Genomic DNA, 20,468 nt, shown 5'->3' with positions numbered 1-20,468 from the left:
GCAAATATTGACTGCCTTATTTGAAGTTGGAGCGTGAAAGGGACAGCAAGCTGGTAGAAGGGGAACTAAGCACGTCAGAGGTCCCTCCTCTGGGACCTAAGACTGTACAGGGACTCATCTTTCTACTGAATTCTACGATTAATTTTAGTTTACCTAGTATCGAGTTATTTTAGGACAAGAGTTTTCAAGTAAATTGAAAACGGAGAGGGGGACATGGTGAAAGAGTAAAATTCTTCATAAATGTTATGAAACCAGAATTACCAAAAAATGGGGATGAAGTTTCTCCACATGAAAATCAATTTAATGTTGGCTACGTGACTCTGCAAGCAAATGCGCGGTGGTGTTAACAGGAAGGAGGATAAAATTCAATTTAGTAGATTCACGCGCACCGTGATATCGTGACACCTTCTCAGCGAATAAATTAAAACCGCCTTGTTTCCTTTATGTCGTGGCTTGTCATGTTATCATTGATGGAAGCGCAAGGACGGGTACGTCGACATTGGTTTTTCAAGCCAGAAGAGAAGAACGTTATACGAACAGTCCCTTCCCATATATTTGATATGAAAATAGCTTTAATTTTATGAAGCTATTTTAATTGAAGATTCCTCCAGCATCCTTCATAATGTTATGGTAAATTTTGCTGGAATTTTTAATGTCATTTCCTGATCAAATGGGTAACAGTAATTTCCTTTGATCGCGTTACATCGGGCATTTCCTCAGTGGATTCTGTGAATTAATCGCGCCAATAGAGCCGGCACTTCGGTTCGACGCTCCGCAAATTGATCTAACCACGGCGTTGGCCACAATCCACTACTCGAAACTGTTTCTACGTACTGTTCTCAATCTTGACGTCATCGAATATAACTACCCAAGGGATTTGCAAATATCGGAACCGCTAATTGAAGGCTAGAAATTAACTTCGGAACGCTTTACAAACGAGTTGTGGTCTCAGCTGTTCGAGGATTTCCGTTCTGAAGGGAGACAAAGTAATTATTTTAAAAAAAGTATACAGTTGTCGGGAAGAAATGAATCGATATAAGGAAAATACGTTTACTTACCTCTAGACTGTAGCCCCAATGTAAGTTGTGTAATGGAATGATAGTTATGGAATTCAAAAGCTCGCAACAGGATGAGGTACATTAACAATTCTGTCGGTTTTAGAAGCTTCGTTGATGCATGGAATGCCATTTCTTATTGTTAGTTCTAGACTACAATTATACCCCTAATGTTATTTATATACTAGAGTAATAGCTCTGAAGTTCAAAAGCTCAACTGTTGCGGGTCTTTGTTGGAGGATGGGACACATTAACAATTCTGTCAGTAGGAGGCACTTGGTGCTGGAAGACACTTGTTGATGGAATATTTACTGGGCATGCCTCAGCTGTTTGAGGATTTACGTTCCGAGATGGGGCAGATGGGTTACCATAATGGAAGTATGGAATTAATAGGAAGATATATTGATAGAAGACAGTTACCGAGACAAGGAATACTAACTTCTAGTTTTACAAGGAGATTTTTTCGATAAAATATCGAAAAATATTTCATACCGAATTATTTATATTGGTACGTTTTCGTACTTACGGTGTGAAACTATCAAATTATATGCCAGGCTAACAATTTTGGAGTTCAAAAGCTCAATTGTTGTGGACCTTGTTGGACGACGAGGTGCATTAACAATTCTGTTAGTAGGAAGACTTAGTGGTTGAAAATACTTGTTGATGGGGTATTTACTGTGCCCGCCCAAAGCAATAACCATCCTCTGAAGCTACGCTTCATGAATGACATTTTGGCTTACACTTTGATGCAGGCTAGTCCAGTTAGGCTGTGAAAAGGGCATCCAATCTGGGGCTATGTCAGACCACACAAAGGATGAGCTTGCGTATCGGTTATTTTGAGTTTTTTCCTAGCAGGATGAGTAGAAAAATGAACACCTATAAAGTTTGATTATATGTCAACGTCAAGGTCAACGTCAATGTAGTAAACCTAGAGCATCGTCTGAGAATTTTAAGTATACTTGGATTCCTTAGATTTATTTCATGTTTGGTCAGACCTTTTGATGGTAAATCAAGTATTAAACTCATATACTTTTAAAATGTCCTTTTACTTCTGAACCAACTAGATTTCGTTTTTAATGGTTAACGATCAACTTCTCAGACAACATAGTTCCTACATTAAATGCTACTTACAATGTACGGTTAAACATTCAGTACTTATCATGCAATATGAAAGCATTTCCTTTGATCAATATTTAGCTCACTCATCCAGCCTCAATTATCCTGACCATGGGCCATAAATTTAATTTCTACGAAGTTCCTGGTATGTTGTTGAACCACGATTAAATTTTAAGCTGGCAAACGGTTAAAAAACTTTTTCTAGAGTGCTTCGTTTCGGAATAGGTCTGAGCGATAGCATTGGATCCACCGGCGAAAGCTTCAACGGCGATTTAGAGTTGTTTAACCGTGCTCAGCGTTCACTATCGTGAAACTGATTTATGGCAGAGTTGCTAACGCGACTTCGGTGTAAAAAAAATATACGACACGGATATGAATATCCCACGACCGGGAAGTAATGGCTCCTGTAATTTGTACACAATGTTTACTTTGTGTTTGACATTGACAGATTATGGCCCAAGCAATCTTTCTATATACATATGGTGAACCCAAAATGATGCTAACCAGGGGGAGTAAATTAATGTAAGATGGGAGCTAATCCTTGCTTGGTACTATCTTCTAAATTCGTATTTATCCTGTACTAAGGACTTTTAACACGTTAAGTACCCCATAAGTTCACGTAGAAAATATTTTAATATCGATAGGGGTACATACCATCATCAATTTTTCGTATTCTTCCTCGATCACGGTGCCATTGTAGTATCGACTGGTGGACTTTGTATCGGGGTAATAAAATCCTCGTTTGCAGACGCAACGATAACTCCCACGCCGAAATCCCAGTCCTGGAATCGCTATACACTGGAACAAAAAACGTTAATTGCGCGTTCACAAGGCAAATCAACAATGCAAATGTAGCTACAAGGACTAAAAATAGTTGAAAATAATTAGTGGAGCGATTAGGTTTAATAGGAAAAAGGGGAGATTCCAAATTAGTTCAGTAATAAGAGAGGGGGTGGGAGAATCGCCATTTCTGTAGAATTAAGAATTGTAATTCCCTAATTGCCGATCGAAAAATACTTAAAAACTAATTAAGACCCGAGCTCGTGCAGCTGTTCTTCAAATACACGAGGAAATGAGGTTAAAATACTTGATTATTGACTAACCTCTGTCGTTCGTTTCTTGCATTTGTCGCTGGCTGCGAATATGTTCAGCTGACTGGATCCTGGTGGTAAAGGACACTGATCTATGTCCAGTCTGCGTAGATCTATGTCTATTCCGCTTGTCCCCCTGCAACAAACAATTGTTTTCTTTTGTTGACGAAATCCATTGTGTATTTAGGAGAAGCGATTAGTAAAGCTGATTTCATTTTAAATCCTGCATTATGATTATGTAGTTTAATTAGGAAACGTAGTAAGGTACCCTCAGATCTCTCTGTACCGAGACGTTATCATGATCTGTTAGCGTGATTTCATGGGACAACCGGTACTAATAAGGCCATTGAGAATATCGTGATGAGAAACATAATCAATTACAGGGATCCGACGTATAGAGGAACGTATCATTTTGAGTCGATTGCGCTGATTAGAATTCGATAGTCTATCAAAGGTCTTGGACAACCCATAACGTATGCTTGATTGAATTAACCAAACATCGCCTAACAAAGTGTTGCTCAACTGATTCTGAATCGCTGGTACTTGCTTCTGCTAGTACTTCCTATTATAGCTTTATAGATTCAAGAGGATACGTGACAGAAGCTCTGACCTTTAAGTATAAGTTCACAAATGAACAATTTATTTTTTTAGCGTCCATTAGCAGCGGGAGCATACCACTCTCAGGTCTTTTAGCAATGTTCGAGCCTTCTCCTAATAAAATTGCTTTAATATTAACATCGAGCGATCTCTAATAGCAGAAGCAGAGTGCATCCGCCATTTTCTCAGTATTTTTCTATCGTTCACCCTCCGGGCCCATTTTGTTCGGCGCTGACTATATTATCTTCCTCTATCCCGGATAATTGTCACCGATTTAAAACGGACGCGCGAACCCCGTCGATCCTGTTGTTTTATCAGGAAGAATCCCGGAGGTTGATGCAATTTCGATAATTGGCTTTGTGCAGAGTTGTCGTTGCTATAGTTGGACGAAAAGGATCACGCAGCATCGCTAGCTCTCGCGATGATGTGCAGCGCTATGAAATCGAACCGATCGCCCTCGACGGGATCGCTGGAAATAAACGAATCAAGATTGAGTATTGTTTCCGACGGATGTCGAGATACGAAGTGATATCACGATAAAGAAGTTATCGCTCAAAGAATTAAATGAATACTGATTGTTCTTGACGTATACCTGCTCAAATGGAGCATTGGTTTTTTCAAGACAGGGGCAACCCATCGTGTATGGATCGATTCACTTCTCTTTGGAGGACGCATAGTGCATGTCGCTAATGACGAGACACTGCTTACAGTGTGACGCAGTAATAATGAGAGAAGTGCAATATCCATTACAATAGCAGCGAACGTAGATGTGGCAATTACGAGGGCATTAATTGTAACTTTAACAAGGAGTCTGTATCAGTGATTGTAATGCTAGACCTGCTGCTGACGGGAGGAATTGTGGGAATAATAGTGAATCTTCCAAAAGTTTCATTCGTTTCATTAGCAACTAAAACAAACGTAATATTTTATGATTTTCAACCGACTTCGAAAAGGAGAAGGTTACTCGATTTATTTATATTTAATTATATTTTTTATTATTAAAGTATCGAGTTGTATACTTTAGCTATCGCAGATCTACTAACATTCCCCTTTCCTACACATCCTCTTTTAAATTCTAATTATGTATCATAAGGGAATTAGATGTAGATGAAACGAGCTTCTTGAAATAACGTGTTTTTTCGAGTTTTAATAAAGATTTAATTAATAACCGAGCTTGTCAGTCTGAGTAAAATATTCACCGCAAGGACTGCAATGTAAAAGAAGGAAAAAAGAACGATAAAACTTGAAAGATGCAGAGTTAAGCTCTTCGTTACAACACAGTGGGATTCCAATAAATTGCAGGGATAATAATAAATGGAAGAGCTGCTGTATCATTTCATAAATGAGAAGGAATCTCGAGTAACGCAAACCCAGAATCATTCCTATACCAATTGGTGAATAACCAATATTGAGCTGGCTAGAAATGTTCTCTGCAACGTAAATTCAATTTGTAATTCAATTTGCAATTTAATTTATGATTCAATATGTGATTAAATCTGTGGTTATTTATCTTATCGTTCAGAAAATAAGCGAAAGTATACTTCATTATTTAAAGTAATGTTGACATATCAAACATGCGATGGTCGATAAACAGAAGTGTTTAGTGAATAAATTATGCTTGTTCAAACTACACTAGCCGTAAAAAAACGGGACACTATTTTAAAACGTCATAACTTCGAGAGTTTTCAACAGATCTTCGGGAAACTTTGTGAGGTTTAGTTTTGAAGTGTCCTCTGGGTGTGTGCAAAGTTGCATTGACGAGGGTTGATGAGAAAGGGTTAATTCCCCCCCCCCAAATGGTTAATGCAGAAAAACGGCACTTCAGAAGGGTCTAGGGGCGACGGAAGGAGGTGAAAAAATCAAAAAAACCTTTGAGGCGACTCTGTTTGATGTCCCCTACAAAATGCACCCCTTGAGATCGCTCTCGGACAAACCCACCCCTCACACCCCAACTCCCACCCCCCTAAAATCCACAATTTTTGGACGACAGTCCCGATTTTGGACTCGATGCATTCTCTGGACTCCCCTGATCCAGGAAATGCCATTTTTCCGCATTAACCCGCATTGACCGTTTTTCTGCATTAACCCTTTGGGGGGGGGGGGGTGAATTAATCCTTTCTCATCAACCCTCGTCAATGCAACTTTGCACACACCCAGAGGACACTTCAAAACTAAACCTCACAAAGTTTCCCGAAGATCTGTTGAAAACTCTCGGAGTTATGACGTTTTAAAATAGCGTCCCGTTTTTTTTCACGGCTAGTGTATATCTATACACTATAATACTAACGAATTCAGTTAATCTTATTTTATACAGTATATCATGATTAAGTATTAAATATTACAATTGTAGAGTGAATTCTTCAACTCTGTGAGTATTATTTATCAGATCGTCGAGTAACAGAGTGCTTTCAAAGGGAAGCTAATCTAAAAAATGTCATATCTGTTAGCGACAAATTGCATGGCTGGTGTCAGAGGATGACACTCCACGCGATTCCATCTTCTTGCACGTAATATCCTAGGGTGTTTCATTAAATGCACCGACTGCGAATCTTTTCAAAGCAAATCCAGACTATTTTCAAACGTATATTTTTTCTGGAAGCCTTTGTCGAGTATTAACTGTTGAATCCCACCGTGCAACCCCACGAACATTCAACGTTTAAATATGCTATCATTCACTGAAATAAAATTCTACCTTCTTTATTTTGATCACTGCGTTTATGTTTATCAAAAATTAAAGGAAGAGAATGTTCAAAGTAAGGTCTTTAAAATTCTCCAAGTAATGTTCAAAGTAGAGCCTTGTAAATGCTCACAGTATTGGCCTTTTTATAAAAAAAAATAGATACTCGCAATTGTGCAAGCAAGAAAGATAATTTAGTGGAGGAATTGTCGGGCCTAGAACGACGTCCATAGTTCTCGCGGAATCGATAGAGGGTTCGAACTGTGGTGAATTCGGTGAACCAGCAGTTACAGGGAGTGAGCATCAAGTATGTTAATTCACCTCGTTCAGGCAAACCGCCAATTGTTGCGCGAATCATTAAACTCTGCCGTTAATGGCTGAAGTAACACTTACAGCGAAATTGCAAGCGTAAAAAGGACAACATTCGAAAATCTCATCTTTGGTATCTTTCGGGATGAAAACACATTTACTTTGACAAAATAAAAATATTTTCACACATTTTATACGGTTCAACTTGTAAGATTTTAGATCATCGCTCAACGTTCAGTTCGTAGTTCGAGCAGGCAATTATTTCTCGTTTGTGCTTCGAAACGAATCAGTCAGCTCGTCCTAGATGGAAAACAAGTTCTCTGGAAGAAAATTAAAATCCCTTCCCCGATCCTTCATCTCCTCAGTCGAGTCGGTGTCATTTGCATACGGCACAGATTTGCGGATTTCAAATGCCGGAAACCCATTAGGGTCGCATTTAAACAGAAAATCACGTGAATTCCATTCGTTCATTAAAAGTCGTTGATTAAATCGCCAGGAACCCTTCTGTTTCGTATCTTTTTCTTTATTTTTCTTTTTTCGTCGGCACGAAGCGTTCCTCTCTTCCGGAATGCACTCTTCGTACGATCCCAGTCAGGAATGGAGTAATAAGTTCTCGCTGAACGACCAAAGTGCTCCATTAAGCGCCAAAAGTTGCCCCCGGTGCGAGGAATTAAACGGAGCAGATGTTTCTCGCTAATGAGCTATTCGATTGTCTTAATGACGAATATCGAAGCACATCTCGCACTTAAAGTGGATGGCAAGTTACGTGGAATTCGAGGATGACAGGAAGAGAAGGTTGAAAGCTTATGCCAAACAATTCGGGAAAGGCAAAGGGAGAAGGAGACTGTATTAAGGGTAGGAAATGCTAGAATTCTGGAATGGTAGACAGTTGAAATGCCAAAATTCTAGAACGCTGAACTGTTTGAATGATAATATTCTAGAATTCTGGAATTCCGGTACGGTGACACGTAGGAATGCTAAAATACTGTCTTCGTTTTCAAGTAGTGTTTTTACGAAATCGCGTACGCTACGACTGCTAAGGAAAAGGGATCACTTTTATCGATTTCACGCTCTGATTACGAAGCGCCAGTTGCTGATTTTCTCACGGCTTTTCCTCGAATCGTGTACGCCAACTGAGGTAATCGTAGTCTCGATAAAGAGAACAGCTTAACCCGTCGCGAAAATCCGCTACGTGAATCCTCTTGTCGCGAATTTAACCCGAATTTTTAACCTCCACTTTAGCTTTTCGTGTCCTCGTCGAAGGGGCTATATTTAATTCACAAGTCATGGAATCAATAGCTAGCAAGAGCGCTGCTTTAAGACAAACGTGTAAGTTTATTTCACCACTCCTGTTCACTTATGTTTAAGGAATCCTCTCCTCGGCAGTACTGTCATAAACTACGCATAGGTAACGTGCTAGCCAATTAATAAACACACTCGCATAAGAGGAACTTCAAAGCAGCAAAATTATGGAACAATACATTTACCTATCCACTCCAAGATCGAGACTGCATTTCTCCAACAAAGTGCGCTCCAGCGAGAAGCCTCGAGGAAAGCCTAACTGTTGCTTTCCTGTCGAAATATTCTCAGACCTCCAATTGCATCGGTAACTCGATTAGTCTCTTTGAACTTTGGCCAGCTCTTGTCACGCTTTACTTTTCAACGTAAACTATTTAATACCTTATCTACTTAAAGTCTATTTATAGACTTTTTAATCCCAGCATTCCAATATTCTGGACTTTATCAACCGTGTTGTTGGTTGTTGAGAAAACATTGGATAGCATCGATGCATACGCCATCGTATAACTATCAATTTAAGCTCATAGAGCCCCTGTTTATCAAGATATTTATAATGAAAACATTGAAGCAATTGCATTGGCACACAGTTCACACCTACAATCCATTATACCTTTATGATAAAACTAAGTAAGTACGAAAAACGCATTTGCGACATCAATCATCTCAGCTTGACAATCACGAGATAAATAAAGACTAGGCTTAGCTGAGGGGATTTATTGATGGTGGAACACGGCTTAGCAAACTTGGTGAACGCCGTGGCCATAATAACAGGATATTATGCGCCATTAGAGCGGCATTTGGAGGCCAAGATCTAGCTGAGAATCTTCTGTGAATTGTGCAGTCAGCCACGCCCGACGATCATTCTTCCCGCCATTATATTGGCTAGCTGCGAGCTTTTATCGCGTACCCCGTAAAACTAAGCCTGCAGTGAAATTAAATGTAACGACTCAAACAGCCTTCCTCCGCGGATATTCGTTCGTATATCTCCTTGGAAACGGTTCTCGCGGCTTTTGAATCGACGACGCATTGCTACGTGGTCCGCCTTACGAGATGTGGAAACCATTGTTCTGGTATTTGGTATTTCTTGGAAGTGCATGCAAGATGCTGCATCGATTATAGTTTGTCAAATTGAAGATTGAAGTGTTAATAGCTCGATTAAAGGTTTCTGAAACTTTAAATGCATTTATCTCTAAACACTTTTTCAAATTCTTTTTCAGATTGTCAAATTCTTTCTATTATTTTCCATTCAAGAAGTAATTTCTTTTCGTGAAATTCTGAACATTTTTGCATAGCCACAGGTATGTAGTTCAAGGTACTAGGTAAATTCAATAAAAGTTAAGTACCATCAACCGTACCGTTGGAATTTCATTTCATCCAAATTGAATACTCTTAACATAATGCTTCTTCTTGGAATTGCTGGCTCGAAGCGTTCTTTACTGTTAGTTTGTCATTTTGAATTCTCTTGATGAGAAACTTGGATTATAATGTTATTAATTAATTAATAATTTAATTTCGCTTGTGTCGAGAGAATACGAGCTTCGAGCTACAAAAAGAAGATAAGAGGTCAGTTATGCTACGTTTTAATTGATTCATTGTTGGTGACCTTCTGAAAGGAATATGCTAATCTGTACTTGAAGGAAAATTAAATTTAAAACAGTAGCATCAATTTTTTGCGGATTATAGTGGATGTTCATTAGTTCCAGTATATTCTCAATCGCGAAACGGCTGTCAACGATGCGTATTTGCGCTGACATGAGCATCAATATGCGTGTCCGACTCGCTGAAGAATCGAATTACATTGCAAACAGGTTTCCTCCGCGTTTCGAGGTTTATATCGCTAAACGAGTTAACGGATTCGATTTGTACTTCGTTAACTGATCTCTCTGACGCAATATCCGATGGTAGCGCGAAAGAAATCCAATAAATACTTGACAAAATTAACAGCAATTATGAATTGCACTGTGGAACGAATTCAATATTGCATTGAACAGAGATGTAACAAATATTCTTGAAATTGGACAATAATTGAGGCCACCGATAGACGTACCCATTCAATATTCTACAAAATAGTGAATTAAATTTCTCTTCCGACAAGTTTCAATTAGCATCACCAAATTGTATGCGTACGCGTGGAATGGCGGCAGTCGATAACAGTTTTCGAGTAGACCATAATGGACTGCGTATGGTAATTTAAAATCGAAATTAAAATTAAATTAGCGCGGAGATCAGTGAAAAGATATATAGGTAAATGTGGATTGTTGAATGAAAGTGATGTTCAAACGATTTCGTTTGGATGATTATCAGGACCTCGATACGGTCCCAGATCGACGTCGATAGTCGATGTGCACTCCTCCGCAGTCGATTCGGTCGTATCTTCTGACATGCGTCAATTTTACGACCATGATAAAATTTCAAGCTGATAAGCTGACAATGTTGGATACCGATTGACACGACAACAGTCCAGTATAGCGGTCGATACAGGCCACGAGCAATATCTGCTCCTACGAACTCGCAAACACTGTGTCACGTGTGTGCTAAAACGTTGCGAGTGTAAACGGAACAGTTAATTAAAAAAGAAAAGAAATTTTAGTGAAACAGGCTAGTCGTTGTGCAGAAGAGCTATCTCTTTATTTAGAGAAATATTCCAATGCAAACGTTTGAAAAAATAGGGTTCTTCAAGAACTAAAAGAAGAAAAGGTATTTGTGAATCAGGCACTGGCTAAATAATGGGTAAAATATTGCAACATACGTTTGATTGCTAAATATATTATATCGAGTGGAAAGATACACAAGCTTCTATATATAGAAAGTAGTTTCAAAGAAATGTATTTACCGTGGAAGTGCAATAAAAAATCGATTACGTTATCGCGTATATAGACATACACTAAACCAATAGCATTAAAGCGTGAAGGAGTTCCCATTATAAAACAATCATTGTAATCTTGCTACAAACAGCTGTTTGTAGCCTAGGCTATCTCAAAGTAACGACGACGATTATTATGGGTGGTAAAACTTATTTTTCTAAACTTTAAGTTTTCTGTCACTTCTTGGAGGATTAAAAGATATAATTTTGTCACAAAAATAAAAATGAAATAAGAATAATAATATTTAGATTGATAGAACTTAATCTAAACGATTAGATAAGAATATATCTTCAAATATCTCGGACAAGAATGGTCATGAATGTTGAAACATTGGAATGGTATGTTAATTTTGTCTTTCTAAGTATAAAAAAGATATAAGAATCTTGATCTTTCAGAGGAAGGGGAAGAGGAATCGGTTTGTTCACTGAAAGAAAGCAAAAGGAAATAGTTCAAAGGGTCGATCACATTACTCGAAGCAGAGAGAGCACACAATAGCAAGAAGTAGAGCTCAAGAACGTCAGCCAACAAGTGCAAATACGCCAGGATTGAAACCGACGATTTACTATTGAATCCAGCCAGAAACGATTGGAACGGAAAGAAACCACTAATGGCGGAGGAGCAAGCTGCGGTCCCAGATGTCAGTGAAGCCTGTGAAGTCAAGGATGAAGTTAAATCACGTTCAAAAAGGCACATCATCACTGCACCATCGAGAGAGAAAGTCCAAGATGGTGTCCGATATAGACGCGACAGGAATGGTACATGGAGACCTATCCTTGACGGAAATTTCGATTAAAGACAGACTCGGGATAGTTTTTTTCTTATCTCGTTAGGGTCTAAAATTGCACCTAGTCCTGTCATAGGAAAAGTTATCGCTGAAAATATCGATTTATCGGTATCTGTCAAAGTTTGTTTCAAAACAGTACCTGTTATCTCGAATAAAGAAATGATATTTATAATGTCATAGAAAATAAAAGGCTGAAATGTTAATCCTGTTTTCTTTTTTAAGTGAAATTTAGTTTCAGATTTATTTAAGTAAGCTCGCATTTGTTTCTAACATACATCGTAGGATCACTTGAAACGTTATTTCCATTCAGCATATGGTGTTTTTCCCAACTGGTCTTCCTCAATTTCCAGATTTGGTTTCTCTGTAATTAGAAAAAATACATGCATGTACATATAAGGTGAACTATTTCAGAAAACTGTTATTCGTCATTCTTTCCAATCTTCGATAATGCTCCAAATAATAAAACGAATTCCAAAATAATTGATTACCAGCCACCTGATAAAGTAATACCTAATTCATAACTGCAAGATAGCTCGACACGTCCCTGAAGAATCACTTTTATAGCCTGATGGGCATTCTCTATAGGGAGTGTCAACTATGGCTGGTGCTGCAGGTGGAGGATTTTTGTCATCAAATAGCCAAGGTTCTAGTGGTGGTGGTGGTGGTGGTGGTGGTGGTGACGGTGGTGATGGTGGTAAATATCTCAAATCAAGCTGAACTGGTTTAGAATGAATGTATCCCAACATCAGCAATACACACGATATAAAAAAGGAACTCTTCATCTCGTATGGTAAACGATAATTTTCTTCCAACGAACAATGTTTCCACGGTTAACAGCAACACTGATCTCAAGTCGATAAGTATCCTTCTTTAAGTACCGGGAGATGACCTAACGCTACATTCTTCCATTCTACCGTCTACAGACAAAGAGGAGAATAATTGCCAATAATGAGTGGAGGTTACGTAACCTTGTGGAGATCAAAGAGATAATCGATGTGTCTAATAACGCAGTAGCTATATCGATTCTAGAGATGTTAGATAATAGAATATTTAAAAAGGCGGTAGAAACTTCTAAACACTTCGAAGCCACCTGGAGACACTCTCAACCATTCAAGCATTCGTTGAATAGCGATCTAAAAAGAAGATTTCGATTGCAATTGACTTTATTTGCAATTAGCGTTGAAAAGACAGATTCGAATAGCAATTAAAGAATTATTTGTTTACTTCCAATATTCGAAACAATTAATTTCGTGCAAATGGAATTACAAATCGATCGATTGTAATTACAACAAGCAATTAATAATCAATTGGGATGAACAGTTATTGACGAACAGTAGTTATCAATTGTGAAATCAATTACACTTTGCCCAGAACTGTCCTATGCACCGCTGGCCATCGCTCTCCGGAGCAGGAAGTTCTGGTATAGTGAATATCATGTGCCACAATCCAACAGGAAATGACATGGACTACAGCGCGACAATCGCCACCGAAGTTCCAAGGTAATGTATTCTAGAGAACCAGGAAACGTATGAGACTCTTCATCCTGTCGAAAATAGCGTTCCTCGGCCCTTCAGCGATCGGGGATGTTATATTTCTCTCGATAACAGACACTCTGACGATGAAACAGAAACGGACTGAAGAACTTCATTTTTCCATCTTATGGATAAGTACGTAGATGATTTTCTTCGTATAATCTCTTTGCTCTTGGACTATATGAAAATCATGTTTTATGAAACTCGTTCGAAACGAAAAATGTACAGTTATACCTCCTCTATATATGAAAACGGGCCAATATACGAAAATATTTGACAAAAAGTATTCAATGTTCTACACGGATGAACAATTTCAAAAAAATCGGAGGCAGCCATCAGAAGGCCTCTTAGTTCCTTCATTATTGTACAGCCTGACCTAATGGAAGTAGAATTTTGTGTTCAGTCAGATTTGAGTTAAAGAGAAAAAAAAACTCAAATTGCTATTAAAACAAACTTTGTTTGCAATTAAAAAGTCTTTGGAATAGAAACTTTAAATTCCTACATGTATAACACCTCCCACGTGCAGCCTCACTCCAAGAACTATTCAAATATGTATCACACAATTCTGGATGGGTGTACACTTTTTCAGCGCTAAACTATGAAACGCCAACAGCATACTATGTACAAAGAGGTAGTTTGATACGAACTTCGAGGATGTTTTCCACCCACCTGGTCCGTCATTCATGTTATCAACGGCGGCTAACTTGAACCGGTGTTCGACACTTGCCGGTAGGATCCAGCTTCTGGTTTCCAGGACATCTCAGCAAGGGAGCAGTTATTACCTCAGGCTCGGGGACTGGCCGAGCGTAGACAGGCACCGTAGGACCTTCAACAGTGGTTGTCACAGCAGTTGACATAGTCTAGAGTTAGGGTTCAGCAACAGTGCTTACTACTCACCGTACTTCGAGTTGATAGGTTGAGGTCTTCTAAGATTTAAACTTTGCTGATAATTGCTCCCCTGACCAGGAGGCTGTGGAACACTATACACCATGCCACGGAATTCACTAGGTGTTAACGTAGAGCCCTGAGTGTGGTTCAGCACTGAGAATGCAGGAAAGTGCGTCCCTGTCGATTGACAAGTATTCACTGACACTAACTGCCAACCTACTGTCACCAGAAACGTCAGAATTTTCATCCTCTCTCAAGGCAGCTTTTCTCGGTCAGGAAACACCAGATCACTGTTGGGTGGACACTCGAGACAACACTGGTAGCTTCTTTGTACAGTTGGCGAACTTGATCGGAGATCTTCGATAACATCTATAGTACTTCTTCTTCTGTGTGCGGCAAACTGGTCTGGCCGGCTTGGGACCATCGCAAACTTTATCGCCTCGCCATGGATTATTAACAAATGATAGCTTGATGCATCTTTTTAAGAGTCGTGGGATAATTACAGTAACCTTGACGACGTTGACTGCGTTAGAAAGGTGTTAGGTTGTTAGCGTTATCATTCTTTAAATATCCTTGAAATTCCCCGCCACACTAGTGCTTCCATAAGCTGATCCCAATACTGCGAATCCTTTCTGATACTTTCACGAACCATCCATGTATATTCATCTAGCCTCGGAACTCGTCGATGCTTCGAGTAGGGAACGGCTGTATCACTGTCATTCGATGTGATTATTGCAGTAGTTGTGTGGTTTCTAGGTTTTATAATCGTTGTCATAATCGCGTCTAAAAATTATCACATTCAACTTTCAATCGAGTCACAAAATTATCACAATCAGTTCATAATTGCGTGACAAATGCATCACAATCTCCAAGTTTCTGGACCTCCTCCGTCGACATTTGTGAATAACAGCGAACCCGAGGCTTTCCTCGTCCTCGGCCCGTTATTTGGGAATTCGCGTATGCGGATGTTCCTCGGACGCAGAGGGAATGAAGCAGTACACATGAGACGCAACCGCAGCCGACACACTCACGTTTCAATCAACCCTCCTCGAGCCAGGAAGTCACGCGATGTTGAAATACCGCCAGCCTGGGAAACCTAACAGACCAAATTCTCGCATCCGTCGACGAACCGTTGAATGGTACACCCTCCTTCATTTTCGTCGGACCGCATCGGCTCCGCGACCGTATATTTATGATGCCTGATGAAGTTGCGACCTGGAAGCCAGGTAGTCATCGCGGTGAAGCGTGCTCGACTACGACTGTCGATTGGAACACGCCACATAGGCCAATTAAAGGGCTCACATAACGTCGTTAGCTACCTCTGTCGACGACATTTCGCGAGGGAACGCAAATTTCGCAGTTAGGCGAGGCATATTTGTGTTGCGTCCTCGGTTCACAGGACGCGGCTATGAATCTTGACGAGTTAGAGTTACCGAAACTATGGTTTGCTTGTATACACACTTAATCCCCCTCTCTTAGCCAAGCGACACTGTTCCCAAAAATAATTCGCGAGGAACGCAGACACGAATGACCGACCGGTGATGCCCACCTGCCTCATGTGTTAAAAAAGATTAATTTCGAGCGATGTTACACGAATAAATTGTGCTAGAAACGATTCCGAGTGGGTATCCGAATTTCCATCGATCAGGGAAGCAATTTAATCTCAAGTAGCGAATGGAAATGAATACCGTCATTTTCTATGCGCATATTCCTTGGATATGTTTCTATCGATTGATGGCAGGCCCGCGGCAAAAGATAAAACTCACATATATACATATGGACATATCGAGGATGGACGATGAAAATGAATCCGTAGCACGTCAATAAAACCGTGACGTTGAAAGAAATTTCGCTTGAACCCTTTTAGTGAAGCTAAAATCCCTCCGACTGGGAGCTGAATGTTTTCATCGTTTTTAACAGACTTCATAAAAGAGGTTTTTCTTTCGTTATTCAGCAAATTAGTTGTTTGCAATTTAGATTTGCAATTAAAAAATTTGTTCATCAGAGAATTAAAAGTATCATTTAATTCTCTTTTGTGCTTTTCCTAAAGTCGCTTAAATTTCTTTTTTTAAGTGTTTCATAGACGTCCATGGTCTCAATTACAACCAGAACCGTTCGTGAATATTTCTCACAAAGCGGTGCAGAAGAAAGCGAATCCAATTCGGTAGGTAGCGCACTTACTTGAAGAAGTATGTGTCGTTGACGTAGCCGAAGAAAGGAACGGTGTAGGTCAGCATCCAGATATTTCCACCCCCGCAATCGTAGTACGGTTTCGACCACCTGCCGTCCTCGTATCTCACTGTCAGGATCACGTCGTCCTCCCTCTCTGTATGCGTCGTTTCGTTCAGCGTGTACGTGTGAAAACCTGAAGAACAAAGGAAACAGAGACGTTGATATAAACGTCAGTACCTAACCCAAAATCTAATCCAAACCCTTTTATCCCTCGAGGCAACGACAAATGGACATACACCATTTTCGTAATGAACCCGAGAAAGAAACCCAGACCTGGCCAAGACCTAGGAGCTGTATTTGTTGGTCTAATGGAATATTCTCAACTTCAAAGAATTATTTCATTTATGGAAATAACATTAACGAGGTAAGAAATAATTTTTTACCAAAGTACTTTCTTTTACTGTTTGGAGAAATGAGGCCGTGTATAAGTTAAAATGGAAGTCGAGGGTGACACAAGAAGATTTCCGGAAAGGCGACGATAAACATACATTTGGGTTCAGCTGCGTACCTAAATTTTGTTTAGGACAGGCCAATTCCAATAAGGCGTCCTGAGATCCCACAGTAGCGTTTCGCGTGAGTTCGTTCGCATCGTACGTTGCGACATCGTCTACATATTGGCCGAGTCAAGCGGAGAAATCTGTGTATATCGTTCCCCCGACGTCACTTCTCGACGATAACGAAACGATATTAGCGCGTCACGTGCATCCAGCTTAAGCAGGATTTGTCCGTTGCCCCTATCGCGAAATTGGAAATGTGCCGTTCATTTTGCGCCGATCGGGGTTTTACTGGATGCTTTCGTTTGCAAATGCCACGCGGATCGTGCTAATGCGAATTCATTAAAAGGAGAACGTGCTTGGATTACCGTTTGCCTAGTACCAACGGACTCAAAAGGACGACCCTGCGATTCGGGCGAAACACAACGTCCTAGTCATTCGATGGATGTTAATCTGTGATATAGACCGTGACATCCTCATAAAGATCTAAATAAGATATTAGGTTGTTGCACACAAAATCTTCATTTTTCTCGAGAAAATTTACGCGCCTGTATTTTTTGTTACAAATTAAATTTATTTGTCCAAATTAGCTTCAACAAATTTGGTGTACTTTTGTCAACGATGCACGACCAAGTTGCCAAAATGAAGATTGGCAAACAAATGGCATGTTTTCGAAAATGTGAGATATTTTTAACTTTATAAATCAAAGACATCATCTAGCTATTATTCACGTACTACAAACTTTGGAGGACCACTTGTACGTATACTACTGAATCAGAAACTCAGGTATACCTCATTCATTTTCCTCATTAGCAGCACACTCGAGGCTGATCCTCAGCTCGAGATAAAAATAGCTACCTATCCTGCGCTTAAGTGGACTAATTTATATAATCTTCTATTTTACATTTACGAGGTGTAGAAATTAATACTGTGCCTGTCTAGAAGTATAACAATATGCAAACTTTGTTGGTTACTGGATATATTTTTCCTCTCTCCCTCTGCTTGTGTTTCTAACTATTACTAAAGTATAAAAATTTAGTTGCTAGGAGTCTTAGAGTATAAAATTATAGTATAAGTATAAAAGTATAAAAGTTATAAGTATAAAAATTTAGTCGAGGAGTTTAGTTAGGAGTCAGGAATTTCACACAACTGGTGTTAAAGTATTAGACGGGTTTCAAACGACCTGGTCTCTAAATATAAACTGTATTTTCGGTTAGTCCAATTCTGAAAGATTCATGGGATTTAAGAAAGAACCTGGCTTGGCCACCTTTATTTTTGGTCAGAACAGTTCTGGATCATTTATTGGATTTAAAAACATGTGACACTAAAAGAAAATCTACATTTTTATCGAGGTTGAATTTAAATTATTCGTGGAACGAATACCTCAAATGTACAATCTATGCTCCTATGAGTTAAAATATTCAAAACATTGAATATTTAACTAACTAAAGGCTGTGGCGTTAGTTAAACCGATCGTCGTTCAAAGAGCTAATAAAGTTAAGAGGAAAGCAATATTAAAATATTCAGAAAGGTCTAATGGAAGAAGCAATGTTAAAGCTTGGATGTGTTGCTTTGCTCGAGAGATAATGTATGCTTAAGTGACAATTAGAAGTCAGTGAATCTTCTTTAGAGATACGGAAAGCAGAGAGAGGACAATGGAAAACATATTTCGCTATGTAATCTAACGTTCATCTCTTGAGTGGTATGAGATTATGATTTTCATTCCTTTATTTTCGAATAACGAGTACCTTTCAAACAAAAATTTGCACTTTGGACATTCGTACACTTGTTACATTTATAAAAAGTACTCTCTTTGCTGTTCTTGAAATATCAACACTCCACGACGAAATTTCCCTCAACTATCGACTAATGAACTAGCAACTGTCAACTGTGTGAACAGATAAGAACTATCGACCCTAGGTGAACAATAATGAGGTCAACCGTAACATCACATAATTTTGATATGATCGATACGCCTCTTGAGAATTGGTGTAAAGAAATGCAACTGAATTCAAGTCACGCAGTAGGGTGTTTCGCTGATCTAGATAGAAACAATTATTCTTTTTGTAGAATCCCTTGCATCATCTTCCAAATATCTGGGGAAAATTAATTAAATTTCAGTAATATGTCTAAAAAGTTACACTTTATTCCACGCACTCACTTTCATATGTTACTACATGCATGATAATATTTAATTAATCCGGAGCTGTACATATTAAATGCATTTCGAAGTATCAAATTATTTTATCAATATTTCTCGAAAATATAATATTTCCATACATGGAAAGTTGATATAAAATAATTCGAAAAATTACTTTTCATGTTTGGAAATATTATATTCTCTAGAAATACTAGTATAATAATTTGAAACTTCGACATCCAGTAACATTCAGTCTTCGATTGAATATTGTTAATAACCATCACGGTTCGGAATAAGTATTCATCGAATACAATAATCATGAGAAATTTTTCCATATCGTTATATCTGTTAGCTGAAGTAATTAAAAATTAATTTCTAACAATAGTTAAATGATTTATTAACAATATTTGTTCAAACAATGATCGAGAACGTTTGGATGTTTAACCAAACCGACAGATCATGGATCTGAGTTTACCAGAATCACCACAGGATCGATAGCATTCCAGCAAATAATCTGCTGCAAGCAAAGTTCTTTGGAGTATTTGTGCAGATTATGCAGTTTGTTTATTTACTCTTTACATTTCAGGGGAAAATCTAGTTCATTTAGGAAAGAGGAAATTAATAATGTAACGTCCAAAATTTGTGCGTTTGTAAGTTCACTATAACTCCTACGATTTTTGTCCAGTTAAAAATTCGTATCGAATATTTGTTGACTTGTGTGGGAGATTTCATCGTTACAGTTGCGAGTTGGAGTTAAATTTTCCAATACAGCGATTGATGGTTATAACGAGGACATTTTGACGGTCTCCCAATGCCCGTTACAAAGGATCAAGCTTAAATATTCGCACCTTTGAATGAAACTGATGATACTTCAATATGTTGTTCATTAACGCAAAGTTTTATTTAAATCGGAATTTTAGGTTCGAAAGCTTCTCTTGTTCGACGTTTCTGTTTCCAAAATAGCCTATTGTCTATCGCGCGAGGACCTTAAACGCGGTTCAATCGTGCTGTTAAGATTCTCCAACCCCCAACCACGCTTACAACCCCATTCCCAGATGTTTCACCCTCCTTGCGGTATTTTCTTCGTCGGTTCTCTAGTTAGCCACCATTATTGGTTGCTATGTTTACAGAGGGAACATAAATTATTACTTCAGCAGATTTGCTCGGAGGTTTCCACCCTCGTCATGACCATCGACAGAAGCTGGAATACTAGGCTGAATGACTTCAACCGGTTTTACTCACGTAGCGTTCCTTCTTGAGGTTTGGGGATGGGGAGGTGAGCGAAGAAAGGTCATCCTCCAATACTTCTTTGAAGCAGGGAGGGTTCGTATCGTTTGGAAATTGCAGGAAGCAAAAAACGCCTATATAAGCCTAGCCATGATTGAGATGG

At 39.0% G+C, this 20,468-nt stretch overlaps 1 protein-coding gene and 1 long non-coding RNA gene across 2 annotated transcripts in view; both read right to left on the bottom strand.

Moving 5' to 3' along the window:
- LOC128893098 (probable G-protein coupled receptor 158) overlaps positions 1 to 20,468 on the bottom strand; it is a 69,375-nt gene that overhangs the window by 35,872 nt on the left and 13,035 nt on the right. Inside the window, exons 2-4 of the mRNA XM_054153889.1 lie at positions 16,394 to 16,577; positions 3,275 to 3,398; positions 2,826 to 2,969 (exon numbers count right to left, since the gene is read on the bottom strand). Coding sequence (XP_054009864.1) covers positions 2,826 to 2,969; positions 3,275 to 3,398; positions 16,394 to 16,577 — 452 coding nt within the window. The remainder of the gene's footprint in view (positions 1 to 2,825; positions 2,970 to 3,274; positions 3,399 to 16,393; positions 16,578 to 20,468) is intronic.
- LOC128893132 (uncharacterized) lies at positions 12,001 to 14,639 on the bottom strand. Its single transcript, XR_008461256.1, has 4 exons — positions 14,222 to 14,639; positions 13,994 to 14,150; positions 12,288 to 12,709; positions 12,001 to 12,153 (listed from the first exon to the last, which is right to left on the bottom strand). It is a non-coding gene; the product is annotated as an uncharacterized LOC128893132 (long non-coding RNA).

Source organism: Hylaeus anthracinus, unplaced genomic scaffold, assembly GCF_026225885.1.
Source record: "Hylaeus anthracinus isolate JK02 unplaced genomic scaffold, UHH_iyHylAnth1.0_haploid 2, whole genome shotgun sequence".
NCBI classification, from domain to species: Eukaryota; Metazoa; Arthropoda; class Insecta; order Hymenoptera; family Colletidae; genus Hylaeus; species Hylaeus anthracinus.
Note: the sequence above shows the minus strand (reverse complement) of the source record. Positions and strands in the feature narration are given on the sequence as shown.